Raw genomic sequence first — 22,148 nt, 5'->3', positions numbered from 1 at the left:
CTAAAAAAAAAAAAAAAAAAAAAAAAAAAAAAAAAGTACCTGAGCAAGGAGCAGTACCCCTGCAGGTTAGGAGGAGAGGGATAGGTTATACCTCTGAAATTTATATGCATATTTTGTTGGAACTTGGGAGAATCTTATAAAGGGTCTGAGATCCAGTTGTGAAAGATTCTTCGTGTTACTGACACACAAAGAACAAAAGGAAGAAGAGAAAGGTGAGTTCAAGGAACAGTTTGTTTCTTTCAAAATAAGCATTAAACAAAATGGGGGGGTAAAAGGCACAGGGAGGGAGACTACTATGCATTGGAACTGAAATAGCTCCCAAAGGCTCATGTTCTAGATTTGTTCACCCGCCTGTGACTGTTGGGAGGGGCTAGCGCCTAGTGGGAGGAAGGTAGGTCACTGGGGGACTCCCAGTGAAGAGGGCATTGGGACCTTGGCCTTTTGTTCTCTTTGCTTCCTGGCTGTCATAATGTCAGCAGTTTTGCTGTGCCGTGTGTTCCCCATCATGATGTTCTGCCTCTCCGCTGGCCCAAAGCCAAAGGGCCAAGTGACCATGACTAAAACCTCTAAAACTGTGAGCCAAAAAAATATCCCCACTTTCAGCTGAATTTTGTACAGTGATAGAAAGTTGATTAATACTTCACGAGAAGCCAGAGCTAGATCTGCAAGAGGACTACTTGAGAAGTAGATGTCATCCTCAGAGAAATCAAGGAAGAAGGAACATTTGAGTAAAACGAGGGTGGCGACCATTCTAGAAACATCATTTATGGTCTCCCTGAAACACTTTGCCTGTACTCATCCCACAGAATTGTGAAAGAACTACTGATCGGAGTCCTTACCCCTACCTCACAGCTAGCACAAGACCCAGGTCAGCCAATCAAGTGCCCCATCTTCTCTCTGTTATTATGGGCCCATAAGCCAGGTGACACAGAAGCAGAGAGAAACTCACGGAATTACTAGGTTTCTTTATATTAGAAATTAGTTTAGCAAACAGCTAATGAAACATATTTCAGGACCCTCTCTTGCACAGGCACCTACCAAGGTCCTGGGAATATCTTCTACGTCTCCATTTCTTCCCACTGGATGACACTGAAATGGCCACAGGCGTTTTTTTGATCTTGTGAAGGGAAAGTTGAGTCAGGGATCCATATAGAGTAAGTCCTCAGTTTACAAACAAATTCCATTACAGGAGAACATTCGTAAGTCTGATTTGTTTGTAGTATGGCAAAGTGAGTCATACACCTTTGGCACAAATACACAAAGTAGTGCATAAAAAAAATAAACACACACATACATACACAAATATTATATGTTTTTTTCTTTTATTAAGTTTATTGGTAGATTTTAGGTATACAGTACAATTACAGTCATCATTGGGATCTTATACCTTTACATGACAGGTCTTGGTTCTCATTGTTTCCCCTTGTCCCTGCCCTCCCTTCACCCCTTCCTCCCCTCCCCATTTATACACACTTTATTTCCATTTTTTCATTTTCTCCTTTTTTTCCTTTTCCCTTATTACCTTTCCCCTACCCTTCCCACTTTCCCTACACCTTTAGCCCTTTTCTTCCTATTTCACATATATACAAATACTATAAATAAACTATTTTTACTTTTAAGTTACCTTAAAATGGTGGTACAGTATAGTACAACGGTAAATTATTTTCCTTTTACTGTTACCTTAACATGGTGGTGCAGTACAGTGCAACAACAGGCACATGGGGGTTTGCATGCAGCGAACTGACAAGAAGAGAGTTACTAACTGGAGACTGGGTAGATGGGAGATGGTCAAGCTGAAGGATCATCAGCAGTAGGAGATGAAGAGCAAGATGAAATTTTACTCACAACTGATGTTGATCACACGTGTTTTGATGTATTAATTTGTCTACCCTCTCAAAAAAAAAAGATCATGATATCTAAGTAGTAGCTCTTTTTCCTGTCATCATTGGTGACTCTGTAGCACTGAATGCATTCCGAATGCTGCTGCAATCTTTGTGAGTCATTCTATATTGGGGCTCTGTATCTCAAAAACTAACACAGTGCCTCTTCAAATAAGGAAAATCCCCTTGTCTTTTCCTGTGTTGCAAATCTCTTGGGCTCTTCAGTTGGATCTTCCTCTTGGCTCTCTTCATCTTTGTGCTGGTTCTTTAATTCCCTCAGGTCCTGATTAGAAAGCTCCCCATGTTGCACAGAAGGAGTCCAGTGAAGTTGTCCTCTTGCAGATCTAACTCCAGCCTCTTGCTAAGGATCACTAAATTGTCAAAGATGTCTTTGGACTCCTTATCCATCTCTTCAAGAGCATAAACTTCATGAACAAACTATGGGCAAAGTTTTTTCCAAACCCCATTCACAGTGACAGCCAAAAACCTCACACCAAGCAAAGTTAATGTTTTTATGGTCTTGTAGATGTTATAGTCCTTCCAAAATTGTCACAAGCTTCTTGTTCCTCTTTCATCAGTTGCCTTCACTGCCTGATAAAAAGTGTGCTGTAAATAATGTTTCTTGAAAATCGCAATAATTCCTTGGTGCCTAGGCTGGATGAGTGGTATGATATCCCATGGTAGATGCAGTACTTTGAGATGTTGGAATGAAATTCATCCATAAATAAGGGGTGACTTCACCGTGAAGCAGCAAAAGAATGTTGAATGGGATATCTTTCTGCGAACGGTATTTCTCTGTGAGATAAAGTGGTGAAAACAACCAGTCCTAGAAAATGGCCTGTGTAACCTAGCCTTGGAGTTACTCTTCCACACAACAGGTAAAGAGCATCTGGTTATGTTTTGGAGGGCTCTTGGGTTATTTGAACTAACTAAGAGTGGCTTAGGTTTCATATTGCCAGAAACATTGTCACCAAACAACAGAGTCTGTCCTTTGCTGCACTGAAGTGCAGCATCACTTTTCCTCTTTCCTGATGTAACTTCGTTCTGGCATCCTCTTCCAGTCCAGTGCTGTCTCATCAGCATTCAAAAACTGTTGGAGTAAATAATAATTCTTCAATAAATTCTCTAAGTATTGCTGACAACTCTTGGGCAGCTATAATATCTGCACTCCCAGCCTCACCACTTACTTTCACATTGTGAAAGTTGGCTCTAGCCTTCATGCTGTTAAAACCATCCATGGCTGGCAGTAAAAAATACACCCTGTAGACCACATTTTTTCTTCAAGTCTTTAGACAGGCTTTTAGCTTTTTCATGAATAAGCATTATGCTGAGTGGGACTAAACACTGATGGTGATCCCGCATCCACACACTGAGTTTCTCCATGTCCTCTATCACTTTACCATGCTTTTCAGGTATTATTGTTGACTTCACTGGCACACAGAATTCAAATGTTCCATAATCTTGTCCTATTATTTAGAATTCTGTTAATGGTTGAACAATTCATACTGTAAGAATGAGCAAGGCCTACCATCTTTTTGCCTTGGTCCAGTCTCTCAATTATTTTCACTTTTGTTTCCATGTTTATTGATTTGTACTTGCTAGCTGTCCCTTCCACATCACCACTTCTTTTCCTTTGCTTCTGGACATCCTGGGCTCTGACTGAACACTGTACTACTGAATCCTATCACACCGCACAACAAGCACACAGCAGCACAACTGTGATACTCTCTGGCAAACATGTGAGCTGACTCCACAACTTGCTCACATCTAAAAATGTTTGTAATGCAAGGTCCATTCATATCTGTGGAAGTCCACAGCTCAAATGTTTTGTAAATCAAGGATTTACTGTAGTTTGAGTTAGGTGTGAATAGGACATATTTCTGTTCATGTGGATTCAATGGGATTTATTTATGTAATTCACTGCCAGTTCTAGATACAGTAAGTTACTGCCATCAACTTCCTTCTGCTTTGCCATGTTTCTAAGTGGCAGAGTTAGGATTCAAACCAAAGTTTTTCTAACTCCAGTGGTAATGACCTTAACATTTCCCATAATGTGTTTCAAGCAGTTAGTGGTATAAGATCTTGACACTTAATCATAAAATATGATCTCTCTTCAGCCATTTTTCAGTATTTAAAACCATTTTCCACCTCCATACCTGGCTCCAATGTACTTGTCTAGTCTTATTGCCCACTGCAGCCTTGTCCTCTGCTAGCTAGTGCCTCAGGACAGGCTCTGCCTGCAATCCAATCTCATCCACAGTTTTTGTAAATTCCCTGTAATTTTTAATGCAATGCCAATTTAAATAAAGACAGTCTATAATTTAGAATATACCATTTCAACGGGAATAATGACAACAACCTGGTTGTTGAGTATCATCATTTCAAAGATTGTTGAACACTGACCAAGAAAACTTGACATGCCTAAAACCTCTCAGTTCACTTATATGTGAAATATGTTTGTTAGAATTTTTCTCACGCTGAATAACTTTAAAGATTTACCAGTTACTAAATTGAACAAAATTCTACTTACCAGCGTGCGCCACTATGCCCAGCTGTTTATATCTACTTTAAAACCTGTAATCCAACAAATTAAGAAATCTAAAAGAAATGAACAGTCATATAGTTTGGGTAATATGTGAATTACTAAAACAGAACCTAGAAGATACAAAAACTTTGAGCAGTGCAATAACAGGCAATGAATTGAGGCATTAATTAAAAAAAAAAAAAAAAACTAACTAAGGAAGACCTAGGACCCAATGGATTCATCACTGAATTCTACAAGAACTTTAGGGAAGATCTAATGCCAATACTCATCACTCTTTAGTAAAATTGAAAGAAAAGTACTTCTAAAGTTATTGTTGGAAGCTAGCAGTACCTTGATTCAAAAACCAGACAAGGACCAAACTGAAAAAGAAAACAAGCCAATCTCTTTAATAAACATATATACAAAAACCCTGAAAATAAATACTGGAAAACAGTACACAGCAAATCATCAAAAATATCATATATTATTGTAAGACCTAAAGTCTCACTTTTACTCCACGGAGCATGAATAGCCAGAAAGGCCTCCACGATGCTGGGTCCTAAAACCCAGCGAAGCTCGGGGAGCTTGATGGGGTAACGAGAGTCACCCAGGAAGGAACACACCAGGCTAGATGGTAAACAGGCCTTTATTAGACGGCACTCTCAGAACTAAGTAGCTCAGAGAGGTGCCAGCTCAGGGGCTGAGGTCCTTATAGGGGGGGTAAAAAAGGGGGTTAACATGTTAAGCGTGCAGGCAGGGGACAAAGGTCTGCTGACTTGAGCTGGTGGTCACCAGTCATGTACTGGGCAGTCACACATCGATGATTAACAGATACCTATAGGATGGTTCAAAGGGCACCAGGACATTCAGGATGAGCAAATAGCTCAGCAATAAACATGGGGTCTCTACGTATTTCATAGTGTAGAACTATTAACTTACATGTTAATCAGGATCTGAACTTCAAACAGTACAAGATTGCCTTACATTCCTGAGCCAGGGTTTGAACAAAGGTCGGGGCTATGGCTACAACGGGAGGGGGTTAGAGCACCATCTCCTAGGCCCTTTGTTATTTAGCATGGGCTTGTAATTTAGGTCTTACATTATGACCAAGTAGTCTTCATCCCCAGGATGTAACAGTGGTTCAACATATGAAAATCGATAAATGTAATATACTACATAAACAGGAGAAAAGAATGTATGATCATCTCAATAAGATGCAGAAAAAAACCTTTCCCAAATTCTACATCTAGTCATGATTTACAGAACAAACTCTGAAGAAAATAGGCAAAGGAAGACTTTTATCTCAATTTCATAAAAGCCATTTATAACAAACCTACTGCCAACATTATATGAAATTGGGAACAAGACAATGATGTCCATCGTGATAGCTAACTGATTGTGTCAACTGGAGTAAGAAACACCCAACTAAATTAGATCAGCATAGTTCTGGGTGTGGCTGAAGGGATTTACGGAAGACAGAAGACCCATCCTGGGTATGAGTGGCACCAATCAATAGGCTTGCTGCCTGAATGGAATAAAAGGGAAATGAAGAAGGAAGGTTCACTTCTGTTTCTTCAGAGGAGCTCCCGTCTTCACCTTCCCCTTAGAGGTTGTCTCACGGCTTTTAGCACAGACTCTTCAGTCTTCCAGTGCAGACCCTTCAGCCTCCCGATACAGACTCGCACAGGACGCTACAGGGAGCTCCAGGCCTTCAACTGGATCCTTTGGATCTCTAGTGTGAAGACAGACTCTCTGCACTCATCCACACCTGACTCTGTGAGTGGCCATTGTAAGCCTGTCTTGTAAATCCTCATATATTTATGTATCTTGCATAAAATCTACTTCTCTAGTAAGCACTGACTGATACATCCACTATTACCACACCCATTCAATATAATAGTTGAAACATGAGCCAGACCAAGCAAGCAAGATAAAGAAATAAAATGGATATTAATAGGAAAGGAGGAAGTCACACAATCATTATCCACAACTACATGATCCTCTACGTAGAAAAGTAAAAAAAAAATCCATCAAAAGACTCCTAGAACAATAAACAAATTCAGCAAGGTTGCAGGATACAAAATCAACACACAAAAATAAGTAGTATTCTTATACACCAATAATGAACCTGCTGAGAAAATAATTTAAAAACAATGCCATTCACAATAGCCTCAAGAAAAATTAAATACTTAAGAATCAACCTAACCAAGGAAGTGAAAAATATCTACAATGAAACTACAGTACTCTGAAAAAGGAGACCAAAGAGAATAATTTAAAAAAAATGGAAAGGTGTCCTATTTTCCTGGGTAGGAAGAACCAATACTGTCAAAATTGCCATACTACCAAAGCTTATATACAGACTGAACATAACCCCAATCAAAATACCAAAAGCATTTCTCACAGAACTAGAAAAACAACCTTAAAGCTCATATGGAACCAGAAGAGATACAGAATAGCAAAAGCAATCCTAGGCAGCAAAAGCAAAGCCCCACAACCCCAGATTTCAGGTTATATTACAAAGCTACAGTACAAAAATACCATGGTATTGGCACAGAAATAGACATATGGGTCAATGACACATAACTTAGGCTGCAAAAACCTCCCCGGACGCATTCAGTCATCTCTGATCTCTGATGGAGGGTCCAAAAACTTGCCCTGAAGGATAGATACCCTCTTTAAATATGGGGCAGGGAACTGGTTGCATGTACACAGAAGGTTGAATCTAGGCTCATACCTATTACCATGTACTAGAATAAAATAAAAATGGACCAAATACCTAAATAGTAAGAGAGAAACACTTAATTTACTGGAAGAAAAAACAGATGAGACTTTTAAAAACATATGCATAGGTAAGGTCTTTCAAAAAAGAACCCCAATTACATAAGAAATAACATCAAGAGTCAACAAATGGGACAATATCAAATTAAAAAGCTTTTACATAGCAAAGGAAACAACCAATTGAGTGAACAGGCAACCTACTGAATAGGAAGAAAACTTTGCCAGGTTCCCTTCTGATAGAGGATTAATATCTACAATATATAAAGAGCTCAAAAAATATGACTTCAAAATAAAAGATCCTATCAAAAAAGGGACAGTTGTGGGCCAGGGATTTAGCTCAGTAACACCATGCCTTCATCGCTAGTGCAAGGTCCTGAGTTCAATCCCCAGTACCAAAAACAAAACAAAGCAAAACAAAAAATGGACAATTGAAATGAACAGGCACTTCTCAGAAGGAATACAAATGACCAAAAATATATGAAAAAAAAAATGTTCCACAGCACTACCCATTACAGAAATACAAATTAAAATAACACTGATATTCTATCTTACTCCAGAAAGAAGGGCTATCATTAAAAAAAAGTATTAACAAATGCTGTCAAAGCTTCAGGGAAAAAGCAACTGTTCTACCTTGCTGGAAATGTAAACTAGTACAACTACTGTGCAAATCAGAATATAAATTCCTCAAAAAATACAAATTCCACTGACCCAGCAATTCCCCCTCTAGTTATCTTTCCCAAAGAATTAAAGATGTCATATTACAATGACATATGTACACCCATGTTTACAGCACAACTCATAATAGCTAAATCTTAGGAGCAGCCTATATGTCTATCAACAGATAAGTGGATAAATAAAATGTAGTATTTATAAACAATGGAGCACTACTGTGCCATAAGGAAGGATAAATTTGAATTATTTGTAGGAAAATGGATGCACCTTGAGACCATAATGCTAATGAAATAGATACATGAGCTTAAATTATCCATGGCTTCTCTTATATAAGAAACTCAAAGTATAAATAAAGAGTAAAAGAAAGATACAGGAATTAGGGAGATAGGCTTTTTATAAGTGTGAAAGGGATCTAGAGATAGAGGGAGAAGGGAGGGAGAGGAGGGAAAAATAAAAAGAAATAAAATAGGCTCTGAGCTGGGCGTGGTGACACACACCTATAATCCCAGCACTCGGGAAGCTGAGGCAGGAGGATTGCTGTGGGTTCGAGACCAGCCTGGGCTACATAGTGAGTTCCAGGTCAGTCTCCTACTGCGTGGTGACACACACCTATAATCCCAGCACTCGGGAAGCTGAGGCAGGAGGATTGCTGTGGGTTCGAGACCAGCCTGGGCTACATAGTGAGTTCCAGGTCAGTCTCAACTACATAGTGAGACCCTGTCTCAAAAAACCAAAAAAAAAAAAGTTACGTTCTGTACATGTACCAACTCCCCATGATAAATGCAATCACTAATGTGCAGAAAAAAAATCACTAATAAGCAAAAGAAAAAAACTGCTTTAGTTTAGTTCTTTTTAATTACAGTAGTAGTGCAACATTCTTCAGTGTTTTCCTATTTCTCAGTCTGCCTCCTTCTAATCTTTTCTTTACACTGTTTCCAGACGATGTTCTGTGCACATGTCCACTGCACTCTCCTAGCTGAAGGCCTTTGGTACTTCTTCATTGCCTCCAGCAAAGCACCCCAGATATCTAGGTTGTCGAGATCTCCACTACTCCAGACATCTAGGTTGCCAAGATCCATCTGCCATTCTTGCTTTTCGCTATTCACACACACTTCTTCAAAGTGATTCACGCAACAGCCTCTTTCTTTAAACCTTTTTCTACCCAACTAGTGCCTAATTACTTCCCAAAACATGAGTCAGATTTGTCTCTGTGGAGAATGATCTGACTGGCCTCTATGTATGTAAAACACTCATACTGCTGCTTCTTTGCTTCCCTCTCTTCTCACTGGATGAAAAGATTCATGAAAGATGGGCCTCCCTTTTCATTACTTGTGTTCAAAGTTCCACAGTGGCTACTATGTCATAGACTCTCCATAAATTTTTGTTTCACAAATGAATGAAAAAATGCTTAAATAATAAAAGTTGTTATATTATAAATGTACTTGGTGGAAACCTTCACTGCAGACTTTCCTAATCAAAGTATTTTTACCTTTCATTTCAATCACTTTAGTGAACCTCCAAAATCATTTCTCTAGGTTCTTCCATTGCCCTGAATTGGACATTTCTACAATAAATATCTTACTCCTGATTCTTTGTATTCCTTAATAACTACAAAGAATCTTTTCCAGGGCCTCTAAGGTACCAAAATCCAAGGATTCTCAGAATCCTTATATAATGATGTGGTAGTTCCATGTAACCTATGCACATCTTCCTGTATACTTTAAATCAACTCTAGGGGCCAGGGATTTAGCTCAGTGGTGCTGTCACCTGCCTCGCAAGCACAAGGTCCTGAGTTCGATCCCTGGTAGCACAATAAATAAATAATCTCTAGATTGCTTGCAGTACTTAGTAAACTGTAAACACTATATAAGTAGCTGTTGTAGTAAATAATAATAAGGAAAAAAGTTTGTACATGTCCTGTACAAATAATTTTTTCCAAATATTTTAAATTCTCAGTTGGTTGGATGAATGGATATGTTACTTGCAGACTGTATAGTCATCAGAGTGATCCAGTGATCTGAACGTCTTTGAACAGTTTGGGAAACAAAGGGAAACCAATATATCTACAGCATGTCATCAGATTTGCATATTCATAATAATAGTAAGGACAACACCCACATTCTCCATATATCTAAGTCCCCAGTAAATTCACCCTCACTCTTCAGTTAGAAATACATAAACCTACATATTCACCATGTTAAAAAATCTATTTTAGAAGAGGGCTTGATAAGAAAAGTTAAATGAGTATACAAAAATATGGTTTACATTCTAATATGAAATAAATGTCTACTCTCAAAAGAAATGCACATTCCTGACAGGTAAAGTAATATAAAGGCTAGAATCTTAAGAATCCTGCCAAGTGTACAAGTCATCTCTTTTATTAGAAAACTAAGTGCAACAATGAGAACCACTAAGCCTTTCCTTGCCAATAGGAGAGTAAGAATGAAAGTGTGGTAAGTTGGTCAACTTGAGAAATGTAGTTAGACTCTACCTCATAATGAATACTATCATTTCAATGTGTGTCAAAATGAAATAGGAAGTGAGATGGGACTCATTCAAATAATTTATTTGACATTATCAAGGTAATTTGGAGTGGAAGAAAAGTCTTATTAATACAGAGAAGTGGTAATTTAAATCCAAATACATCTCAAGATTAAAAATAATTAAGGCTTTATTCCCTAAATTGCTTTGCAACATTGTGCCACCAGAGGGAAGCAAAGAACTAAACATTTTTTCATGTTTTTTGCTGAAATAAAAGTTCTTCAAATACTTTCAATGAATATTTCTTGAGCATTGTTATTATGCGTTTTATGGCCAAAGAGCTATAATAATGATACAAACATAAATGAAACAGGATTACTGGTCTTGGTCAGTGAACTCGAGTTTGAGGTGGGGGAATCATCTTAGAGGAGAATGTTCTAAGAGTTTTCTTGGTTGTGTTTGCCTGTTTGCTGAGGTCCTGGGGGATCAGACTCCACCACTGAGCTGCACCCCAGCCCAAATGTCATGTTTCAAAACAGCTACGAGCCTTAAGTCTAAACATGTCGAATCTATTCTTGTAAGTGATTATGTAAGTCAGCCCAGACTTCTGGGAGTCCTACAATGGGCTGCATGCAGGTGAAAAATCAGGGAAGCTGACAGCATAGTTCAGGGTAAGTTCAAAGGCCTGAGCACCAAGGAAGTCAGTGGTATGACTCTTGGTCCAAGGCGGACAAACTGGGATATCGCTGGGAGAACTTGGAGTCTAATGTCCAGGGATGGGGCAGAAGGGTCCTAGCTTGGAACAGAAAGAATTCACCTTTCCTCTCACTTTTTTGTCATTTCCAGACCCACGATGGGGGAGGGGGGCATGTTTCCCTTTTAGGCCACTGATTGAAACGCCAGCCTCTTCTGGAAACACCTCACAGATGTGCCCAGAAATAATGTTTTATCTCTCCCTAGGTATCTTTTAAACCAAACAACTTGACACCCAAAGCTAACCATCATGATAGCTTTCCTCCTACTCTCATTTACTTAGAGCTTTGCCCACTTTATTTGGAGTACAATTCCTCTCTTCCATGAGTCAGAAAATACTCTGGTGTCTAGCCTTTCAACATCTTTAGATGTGGAGGAATTAGATATGAGGGACTGAGAAACATGGGTACTCAGTATCAAAGGGGGAAAATGCCAGTTTTATTGAAAAGTGTTCTATTTAAAACAGTAAAAGCATTAATTTATTAAATTTCAAACCTGGAGCATACCTCTTTTAATATTGTGATGAAATAAGACATTCACCAGAACCTAAATATTCCATATTGCTCAAATTTTACTTTTTAGAAAGCACGAGGCAAATAAACTATACCAGTGTATCTAGAGAAGCAGCTTACACTACCTATGACTTTTTAGTAAGTCACAATGAAAAATGACAACTTTTAAAGAAAGTTAATAAATTTCATCTAGTTTTTTCACTGAAGATACAAATTGACAAAACAAAGAAATGTGTTCTCCTGTACTACCCTGTAACCAAACCGTCCAAATGGCAACTGCTGCCTTCCAAGAAGTCATGTTGCTGGTTTCTGCACTTGTCAGTCACAGCACAGCACCAGTCCAGGAAGGGGGTCTGGTGGTGCGGGCCACTACTTAGAACCTTTTGGTACTATTCTTTTAGATGCATCTCGAGACTAAAGTCAAGATGTGTTTTGAGTATCTTTGATAGTGGCATCCCCCTCCCCAGAAGACCGTGTTCTATAAGTTAGGAGATTCTTTTTTCCTCCCGTTGTGCAATAAACCACAGAAGAGTGCACAAAACATATGCACTTTTGTTTGGGCATGCCTGAAATATACTGTACCTGCTTTAAACTAGTTATATTTTTAGAAACATCAAAATTTCTTTTCAAAAAGAAGTATTTTGGAGTTTTTTGGAAGCAAGCAAATTTTCAGGTATTGAAAATAGGTCCAGTTAGAAAGTCAATGACTTATTTTCCCTGGAGAAATTATACAGATATCGATATGTAAATAAAATAGAGGACGTTTCTTGATGCTGGGCCACATTTTCATATCCTGAGTCTCCTCATTCATTAACACTAAACTTTTTTTATGGGATTTGACCAATAATTAACTATCTATTTTATTCTTAGATATGACTTACTTTTAACAGAGAAAATAGGCCTACATACTAGAGAGGAAAAATTGCTGTTTCTTCCCTGGAGCACTGGGTGGACCAAGAAGGAGCAAGAGGAGTCATTATCCCCATTGCACATAGGCAGGTTTGAAGCAAGGTGATGCCACTCAGAACTGCAAGGGCTCCTCCTAGTGGCATGTTGCTCCTGTCCCTGCTCTACTCAGTCCAACAGCAGCGTGATGTTGAAGGACTTTACTCAGGACAACATACTCTTTGACAATGAGGCTCTGTACTTCTCCTGGGTGGAATGGGGTTTCCTTAATGAAGCTGACACTTGCACCCCGATGTGGTCCTAGAGAATTTTGCACTTGGGTCTTGAGTAGATGGCCTGGAATGGATACTGAGGAGGCATTTTGAGATTATCTGTGGAATGTCACAAATCAGGACTCCAAAGCCAGACCCATTAACCCAGGCTTATCTTTGTGAAATATATGTCCCTATCATGGAAGATATTTCATATCTGGCTGAACGCTAAGGAAAACATGTGAGCCGAAATTGTGCATGAGTGGGAAGCAAGTCTGTTTCAGTGCAAACCTAAAACCAGGTGCACAGCAGGGTAAAACAAACAAACAAACAAAAAAAACCAGTAGGGATGTGGGAAGGGCTTCCTTTGTAGAATTTGTGCATTAGGGAAGCCCTTTACCTGCAGGGAGCTTGGGACGGACTTCTCTCAGTCACTGTTGGTCTTTTTCAGCACCAGACCACTCTAAAGAGATGGAGCCACACATCAGTACTAAGTGTGAGAAGGCCTTGCGGAATGATAAAGACACAAATGTGAGTGTAGGAATCTACCACAAGGTACTTGTTCAGCATTAGAAAATCCACACTGGCAATGGTCTATATTAGTTTAGTGGGTGTGTAGATACATTCAGTATCGAGCACACATTTATTTAGCAAGAGACAGTCCACAATGGAGTGCAGCGAATGTGGCGAGACCTTCAGGTTCGAATATAAACTTGCTCAGCACTAGCCTATTCACACTGGAGAAAAAGGCCTCATGAATGTGCCAAATGTAGAAAGGGCTTGGGTTACAAACCCAAACTTGTTGAAGGCTGGAGGGCAGCCCATTTGTGTGCTTGCTTAGCTAACACATGAGGGCCTGGATTCAATCCCAGAACCACAACAGAACACCAGAAAAAATAAACTCTGCTTAGCACCAGAAAATTTACATTGGAGCAATACATTTTGAGTATGGCAAATGTGAGAAATTCTTTAAACTAAGCTCCAGCCTTTTTAAACACAAGTTTACACCGGAGCAAAGCTGTGTGAGTACAATGAACTTGGTAAATGCCTCTGCTCCAACTGCAGGGACACCAGAAACGTCATACCAGATATAGGCCTCATGTCTGTAGCCAATTGTCTACTCTGGGGCTGTAGATGTAGCTCACTGGCAGGGCACTTGCTAAGCATACATGAGGCCCTGGGTTTGATTCACAGCAATGCTTCAAAGAAGAGTCTACTTTCAGTATTAAAAACCTCACAACCCAGAGTTCAATTAATTCAGTGAATGTATGACAACAGTGTGAAAGCCTTCAGCCAAAGATTTGACCTCATTCAATACCACAAATTCCACACGAGAGAATGGCCTTGGGCCTTCAGGGAATATGTCGTCCCAATTGTTTAACAACAGTACAGAGTCTGTGTGACAGAGCCTCCACCCTGAAACTGACTCCAAACACCTGAATGTCAGCAGTGAGGAGATTCTGCTGGAGTTCCACCAAGTGGGAAGTTTGCAGGAGCTGCAGTTTGCATTGTAACTTGGCCAGGATCCTTGCCTGAATTATGCCTTATTCAACCTTTCCTCCATTCCAGCATGTCCTTCCACTGTAACAATAACATATATTCTAAATGACTTCACCTAAAGTCACACTGGAAAGATGAATCGTTTCCCTTTGTGCCTTACCTTTCACCATTAAGCAATCATATATGGGTCTTGTTTTATAACTTTAAACATAAACAGAGGAAGATGAAATCTGATGTTCCAGTTCCCCACCACATGAAGAATAAAATCAGTTCCATCAATGTGAAGATGCTTTATGACCTGGCTCCTGCCACCTCTCTAGCCTTTCCCTTTCTTTTTATGCCTACACGAACTCCCTAAGTTTTCCTGAACAAAGCAGGCAGTTCTGTAATGGCTGAACTGTTTAAGATATTCTCCATCACTGTTCTAGGTTCCAGATCTAATGCACTCATTTGTTTTTTTCACTCATGTATCTTTCACTTATCTCATGCATCCTGTCTCACAGTGCCTGGCTCCCTCAGCCTGCGGTAGAAATTAAGTATCATGACCTACAGATTTCTGCGCCTGCCCAACTTCACACAAATGCAGCAAAATCCTATAAACCAAATGCTTTGCAAAAGCAACTTCCAATGCCAAATGCTGAATCACGTTTCAAAACTCTTGTCCTATTTATTTCCTGTTGCTAGTAAGGAGATCCTCCTGGTTCTCATCATGGTCAGAACAAAAGCACAGACTACTGCTACTGTTACAGATGACAACAAAAAATTATTACACTTTTAGGGACAGGTAAGGTCTGTCACTGCCTATTTCACTATTTTCCCATTTTATCAGTAAAAGTCCCTAGTGCATTGACATATCTGCATTTCTTTCACTGTGATTTGAGGGTGCACTATTTTAGTGTGTTATATTTTGACATATAGGAAAATATTTTCCTGTATTTTATACAACTGAAGAATGCAAATACAAGGGTGTAACATCAAATCCACACCTGAATATTCATCTTGGTTTTCAAATGCCTAGGTTTTAAAATTTAAAAGCAGGGACCAGCACTCTACTACCGTTTCACTGAAATCTGTAGCTGCTCTGGTGAAACAGCACAGTTGTGTAGTTCCAAGAGATCACATGGTCTAAAGTATTTACTGTATGGTCCTTTACACAGTAATTTTATCAACACCAAATTAAAAAAATAATCTCCAAAGGCCAGGGATTTAGGCTCAGTACCACCGCCTGTCTCAGAAGCACAGGTCCTGAATTCAATCCCTGATACCAAAAAAGAAACTCCAGAAAAGAAATTGTATACATCTTAACTGGCATGAGGCCTCCATCAGGGAAAAAGCCCAGGTTTTAGAAACTCTGTCAAATAACTCACTTTACTACTATATTTACCAAAATAAAGACAATAGAAAGTCCAGATTTAAAAGAAAAAATATTAACTCCAAATAAAATGCCTTTTAACGTCAGTAAGTCAACTTCTTACAAAGCATGTATTTACTATAGTATTCCAACTAAAGAAAAATTTCACTGGATTAATCAAACCCCCACCCCCCTTTCATAGCAACTGAACAAACCTATATTAAAATAGCTGTAAGGCTATGATAAAAATATATTTCCAACTGAGAAAAGATGCCCACACTGGCCTCTTTTAAAAAATACATATCTATCAATGAGCTTATTTTAGGCTACCTAGTACATATTAAAAATAGGTAACTGAAATAAGATGAGTTATCTCCCCTATGTCTGAGGCTATTCTTAATAACATCAAAGAATGGACCTTGTAATTAATTCACAAAAACGTGACTTAGCATTAAAGTTCAATAGTCACAGTTCACAAAACTGGTAAATTTCATATTTAAAAGATGAATAATATCAGATCAAGCTTGGCACATAACTGAGCATAAAGCCAAATAAAGTAGAAATGAAATAGGTCACTTTTAATTCACTGAGAGAACTCGATTGTTCCACGCCATTTAGAAACATTTAGAAGAATACCTGCCTGTTTATAATGTAATTTTAAAAACAGATACAGTAAAAGATACTGCTGCTGCTCCTAAATAAAATGGTATTAATAGTAGTGAAACAGCTTTATAAACACCTAACAAAGGCTACAATTTATATCAGGCTTCCCCCACCCTTTTCATTCTCAAAATAACCCTAGGGAATAGCTTCTAGAGAGACTAAGCATCAGGACTAAGGTTACCACTAGTTAAAGGACAAAGCCAAGTTTCAAAGTAGGTGTAACTATGCCCAACATTTTGTACTGAAGCATCAGAATAACCAGGGGCATTTTTAAATATCCCATAGCCCACACTCCAGTCTAATACAACCACAATCTCTAGAAACAGTGATAGCTATTACTAGTTAACTCCCTAGTATTATTAATATATAGGTAAGTTTGGAAACCACAACTACATATGTTCCTATATATTACAATGTTCAATGCAACAGTGTCTTAACAGATTTAAAGATATGACACAACCGTAACTTCAATCATTGCGCCAGACTGTTTCTACAAAATACTTTTACCCACATACCCTTTAGGGTAGACTAAATTTAAATGACAAGCGATTAACTTGCACAAGTTATATCTCGTAAATAAAATTTAACTTCGAAAACATTTTCAATTAATTACAGAATTACATATTCCCAAGTCTCAAACTGCAAAGTTTATATTAAAAGAATTACTGCTCATGGGAGGGAAATGGGAGTAAAAAGAATTAAGATGTGTTATGTACAGGTACCAACTCCCCACAATATAATTATTATATAGTACAATCATGTAATAATAAAAATAAAATCTTTGATAAAAATCACTTGGAGCTCTGTCCTTGGAGTCCCATCATCATGAAAGCCTAATATTCAGTCTTACCTTACAAAGCGAATTAACAGAAAACAGCACTGTACCACTGTAGGCTTTAGGAATTTTGCTATTTTTTGAAATGTCTGCTGCCTATCATCTCAATGGTAAAGTAACCATTGTAGACCTCAGGTAACAAACTGTCCTAAAGTTATCACATTATCTGGACATAAAATGGAGAAGACAAAAAAATGTTTAAATCTCTGAAATTAGAACTCACTAAGGTAGATTTTTAAATGTAAATGTTTCTCAGGTCTCGTTATTTTAGCAAAAAAGGTTTGCATCTGATAGATTCCATCATCCCATTAATAGGCAATTTAAGACTACCAAGACACTATAGGTCAGTGGTGGTGAACTTATGCCATGCATGCCTGAGCGGGCTATTTGTACCACTGAAAGATCTAAAAGGTTTACCACCCTGCTTTAACTTCTCTTGTGGCTAATGCTACATATAACTCTAGCTGATAAGAGTGAACTGTAGCAAGATGTACTTAATACTTTTTATTACTACTAACTCATTCTCAAAAGTTTAAAGGAGTGCAAGTTTGGGGTATATGTAACTTAACTTTCTCATCATCACTAGTCTCAGTGAGAACAGCAACAGCAAAAAACAGAAACACAGCTTGCAGTGAATGCGGAATTTGGACATGGTATTGATGTGGAAACAGAAAAACCACTGCAGTCTGCTAAGAAACATCCAACCAGCTCTTTGTTTAGAATTAGATCAATCTGATATAAAACTCTAAATAATTTTGGTCTAAAATGGTGCTCTTTACAATCAGGACATATTTCTACATGGGGAGAAGGAAGAGGGAAAGCTAAAAGCAAATGAAAATAAAGCCAGAAAAATTGAAATACAAACACAGAGATGAAATATTCTTCTAGTCAGCAGTAAAAGATATATAAATCCTGCCAGAGATCTAGCCCAGTGGCACCGCATCTGCCTCTTAAGGACAAGGACCTGGATTCAATCCCCAGTACTGGAAAAAAATATATAAATACTAAAATGGGCAAATGAAAATGGTCAAAATTTATTCCTTGTGCAGTGGATAAAGACTTCACTAAGTAACCACCTTTAATTAAGTATAAGTAACACATGCTCTCTTTAGAAACCAATACCTTGAACACTACAGAGAACAACAATATTCTGAAAATCCAGTTTATTTTTCATGTTGTGGACAGATCCAGTCAGTGTGATCAGTTTTTCTGCATGTGTAATAATTTATCAAAATAAGTTTTCCCACAACTCTTTTCCATCAACTCTGAAAATCCTAATCTGACAACATACCTGAATATTTAAAGCTCTTGAAAATACCCTTTTAAAATTTGGAACAAAGTGTGGGAAGTCTCTCCTGTAATACTTAGTACACTACAAATAGCTAAAGAGGAATTTGTTTTAAAAGGTGACTAGTACACAGCTGAGTTCAGGAAATTAATGTTTTAGTGCACTCTGCTCCAGTTTTAGCCAACATGCTATGTTTTCCTTTTTGCTTTTTGAGGAATGGGGTTGGGAGGCGCACAAAGTGGACTTGAAGATTTCCACTGTACGAAAAAGATATGACTCTGCAAGCAAAACGGTGTAAGCTGCCCTTTTTTTTTTCCTTAAGACCTGAACATTTTAAGACAGAAGCTTTGCAAAACATTACACAACTTTTTATTATTAAATGAGAAAGTCTCATTTGTTACATCGTCACATTGCTAGTCAGAGAAATGCTGCAGTGATGAAGAGAGTCAATGCTGGATCAACCAAAGTCCTCATTTCTACAACATTCATTTACAAAGAAATAATGTTCAACACAGCCCAACACAATAGTCTTGGTTTTCTTCATATTGAAGTCCCCCAAAAAATCTTCTAATGGGGCATTTCACTACATAAATTATAGTTCTTCATTTTTACAATTCACCCCAAACTGCATGAGAGATGTATCACACTAAAATTTCTAAAGCTGTTAAGAAATCCTTCACACATCGTCGTCATCTGATGTGTCACTGCTACTTGTCTCTGTGTCATCGTTCTCAATTGTGGGTTTAAAAGTGCTGTTTTTCCAGGGTCCAAACTTGAAGTCACAGATCAGGCCATTTTTCAAAATACCATTTTTTCTCAGACCATTCTTCTGTAACTAAAATGTTAAAAACAAACAAATAAATAAAATTTCCTCCAAGTATTACCCATTAAGAATATTGTAATAAAGTACAACCATGAATATAATAAAAAAACTTACGAAACTGTATCCTAAATCCTAAAAATCCATAGTGAATATCATATGTGGCAAATAAGATAGTTAGATAGACACTTGTAACTGATTTAATTGATCTAACAAAATATTCCCTAGTAGAATTCTTTGGGAGAATAAACAGTACATACATCCACCAAACTACTACAAAAAAATTAATGTGATTAGCATAAGAGTGAGTAGATTTTGGATCTAGACAGGGTAGATGTGAATATACTGTCACACTTACCAAGATGTTAAACTATTCCAAATTTTCATTTCCTTACATGAACACTGTAATAAAGACACCTTCAGATTCTGCCTAGCACAGTGATGGGAACCTCTGGCACCCAGGCCACACCCAGCTGCCTGTTATCACTGAAAACTTTAAAAAGTTTGCCATCACTGGCCTAGCATAGCTCAGCAACCATTAAACTACAGCTACTATTTTTATTATGATGACCTAAGTCAACACAGCCCACAATGTGCTTTAATCACTTTGTAGAAAAAGCAGAATGAGGCATACAAAGTAACAAAATCAGAGTCTTTTGATTAACTACAAAAATTAAAAGATACTAAAAACAAAGTCTGCTATTTCTGAATAAAGAAGATCATAACTAAAGGAGTAGGGATAGTATGGTAATAAATAAGAATTGAATCAAAAGATTACCTGTCTCAGGGGGAAACTGATGGCTTAGCCAAAATAGAAATAACTTAAGGATGTAAAATAAAATAAAACTAATGCTAATATATATCCTATTAACTCTGGCCTAATGAGTTTCTTTCAAGAAAAATCTAAGACTAAGTTAAGATTTGGAACTGCTTAAAGTGTCCTATTATAAAAGGAATTCTTTATCCATAAGGATTATGAAATAATCTGGAGAAAATTCAAACCCAAGGGAGCCACTGCCACCATGGCTAATACATACTGTTATGTGCACAATAACAAATCTAGGATCTTGTTTCCCTTCCCTTTCAATTCTGTTTTTCACAGATTTTCTGTCCCACCTCAATTTTATGCTAAAATTCATTGATGCTATTACTCTTCACTTTGAACAAATAATCTCACCATCTTCACTGGGAAAAAACATAATGCATCAACCTTCAATGGTCTCGGCTACCATGAGTTACAGAAATACACCTGGTCCCTCTTTTAAAAGTATTATCTTTTTTCCATTCACCAAAGGTCAATTCTTGCCTCACATTGTTAATTACCCAATAAATTCCACCTTATCTTGCCACTGCTTGATATCAGCTGTGGAGAATTTTGATAAAAAACAAATGCAAGTTTCTATGCCTCAACATTCAATTTCTAAATGCGTGGATCACCCTAGGGAGCCCTTAACAAAGAAATTTTAAAGCCTCCTAAACCAGTTTCTTCTTCTATATTCCTATTTACAATACTATCATCAGTTCAAAGGCTAGAATTTCAAAATTCTACTGGTTTTGTTACAGATTTATTTTTAATCAAGATCATTTTATTGTCATTTCCCTAGTTGAGGCCCTCTTCTTAATTACGCAATATATTTCCAACAGATCATCCCATTCTACTCTGACAAATTATACTTTTAGTGTGCATTGCATACTATAACTTCATTTCCTCGTGTTAAAAAAAAAAATTAGCCAGGGATTTAGCTCAGTGGTTCCGCCACCTACCTTGAAAGTTCAAGGACATATGTTCAATCCCCGGAACAAAAAAAAAAAAAAAATTGTTCTCATTTCCAATAAAACCTCTGAAGAACTTGTATTTATATACTTCACATACCTGTCATAGCATTCAAACTCCTTCATAATCTGGCTCGTGTACAGTGGACCCTGGAGTTATGACCAGAATTGCATTATAACTTGCAACCAAAGTCTTGAATTATGACCTGAATGCTGGCCACAGGGACAAATGTAAACAAAGACTCTTGATAGGGCCAGGGATTTAGGTCAGTGGTTCTGCTGCCTGTCTTGCAAGCGCAAAGACCTGAGTTTGATTCCCAGTACCAGGAAAAAAAAACTCAATAGCAGAAAAGTGTATGTAAGTGTCAATCTGGGTCCATGTGCGCATGTTTGGGTAGGTGATTTCAGTGCTTTAAATAATCACTATGGTTACTGTAATGAAAATGGCTCCCAAAAAGCTAGTAAAGAAGCTAAGGAAGGGAAGGCACAGAAATCACAATAAGAAGAACGAAACTGTGGAGAAATATGAACATGGCGATCGTGTAACCAATCTCACTAAAATATACTGCAAGTCAAAATCCACAATCTCAACAATCTTACAGAGAAAAGATTTATATAAGATATTAATCAAACTGGTAACAATCAATAGTGTTAGGCAAGGCAAAAAGGCTATTAGTGTGGATAAACAAAAGACAGAGGGCAGGTTATAGCCTATCTGAATCTATAATCTGTGAAAAGGCTGGGGCTATAAATGTAGATCTTAGATAATTCATAAACAAGTAATAGTGAAACATTTCAAGCCAGTAAGGGTTACACGCCACTTCGAAACAGTAACAAAGAGAAATTATTTTTGTTCTTAAGTTTTCAACTGTGATGAAACTGGCCTTTTCTGGAAGAAAATGCCCAAGAGAACATATATTACCAAGGAAGAGAAGAAAATGCCAGGCCACAAGCCTGTGAAGGACAGGCTAACCTTATTGGAAAACATAAAGTCATGAATAGGCTAGGATTCATACAAAAGCCTAGATAACAAGAATACTTCTTGAGTGGATCAAGGAGGCTTTCTGTCCTAGTGTTAAGAAGTCCAGAGGACAAAGGTTTACCACTCAAGGCTCTCCTTATCCTGCTCAGCCATGAGATTTGGAAGAAGTGGCTGAAGAA

General features: G+C 37.9%; 1 protein-coding gene across 6 annotated transcripts in view; it reads right to left on the bottom strand.

Annotated features, from left to right (window-relative positions):
• Positions 1 to 18,265: 18,265 nt before the first annotated feature.
• Positions 18,266 to 22,148, bottom strand: part of Gpbp1 (GC-rich promoter binding protein 1) — a 71,969-nt gene continuing 68,086 nt past the window's right edge. For all 6 annotated transcript variants that reach the window (XM_010626903.3, XM_033760979.1, XM_010626902.3 and 3 more), the window contains one exon: positions 18,266 to 19,229. In XM_010626903.3, coding sequence (XP_010625205.1) covers positions 19,071 to 19,229 — 159 coding nt within the window. In that variant the 3' untranslated portion in view covers positions 18,266 to 19,070. The remainder of the gene's footprint in view (positions 19,230 to 22,148) is intronic.

This window comes from Fukomys damarensis, unplaced genomic scaffold (assembly GCF_012274545.1).
Source record: "Fukomys damarensis isolate Sample0158 unplaced genomic scaffold, DMR_v1.0_HiC HiC_scaffold_1, whole genome shotgun sequence".
NCBI lineage: Eukaryota > Metazoa > Chordata > Mammalia > Rodentia > Bathyergidae > Fukomys > Fukomys damarensis.
The sequence above is the reverse complement of the archived record's forward strand: the minus strand, read 5'-3'. Positions and strand labels throughout refer to the sequence as shown.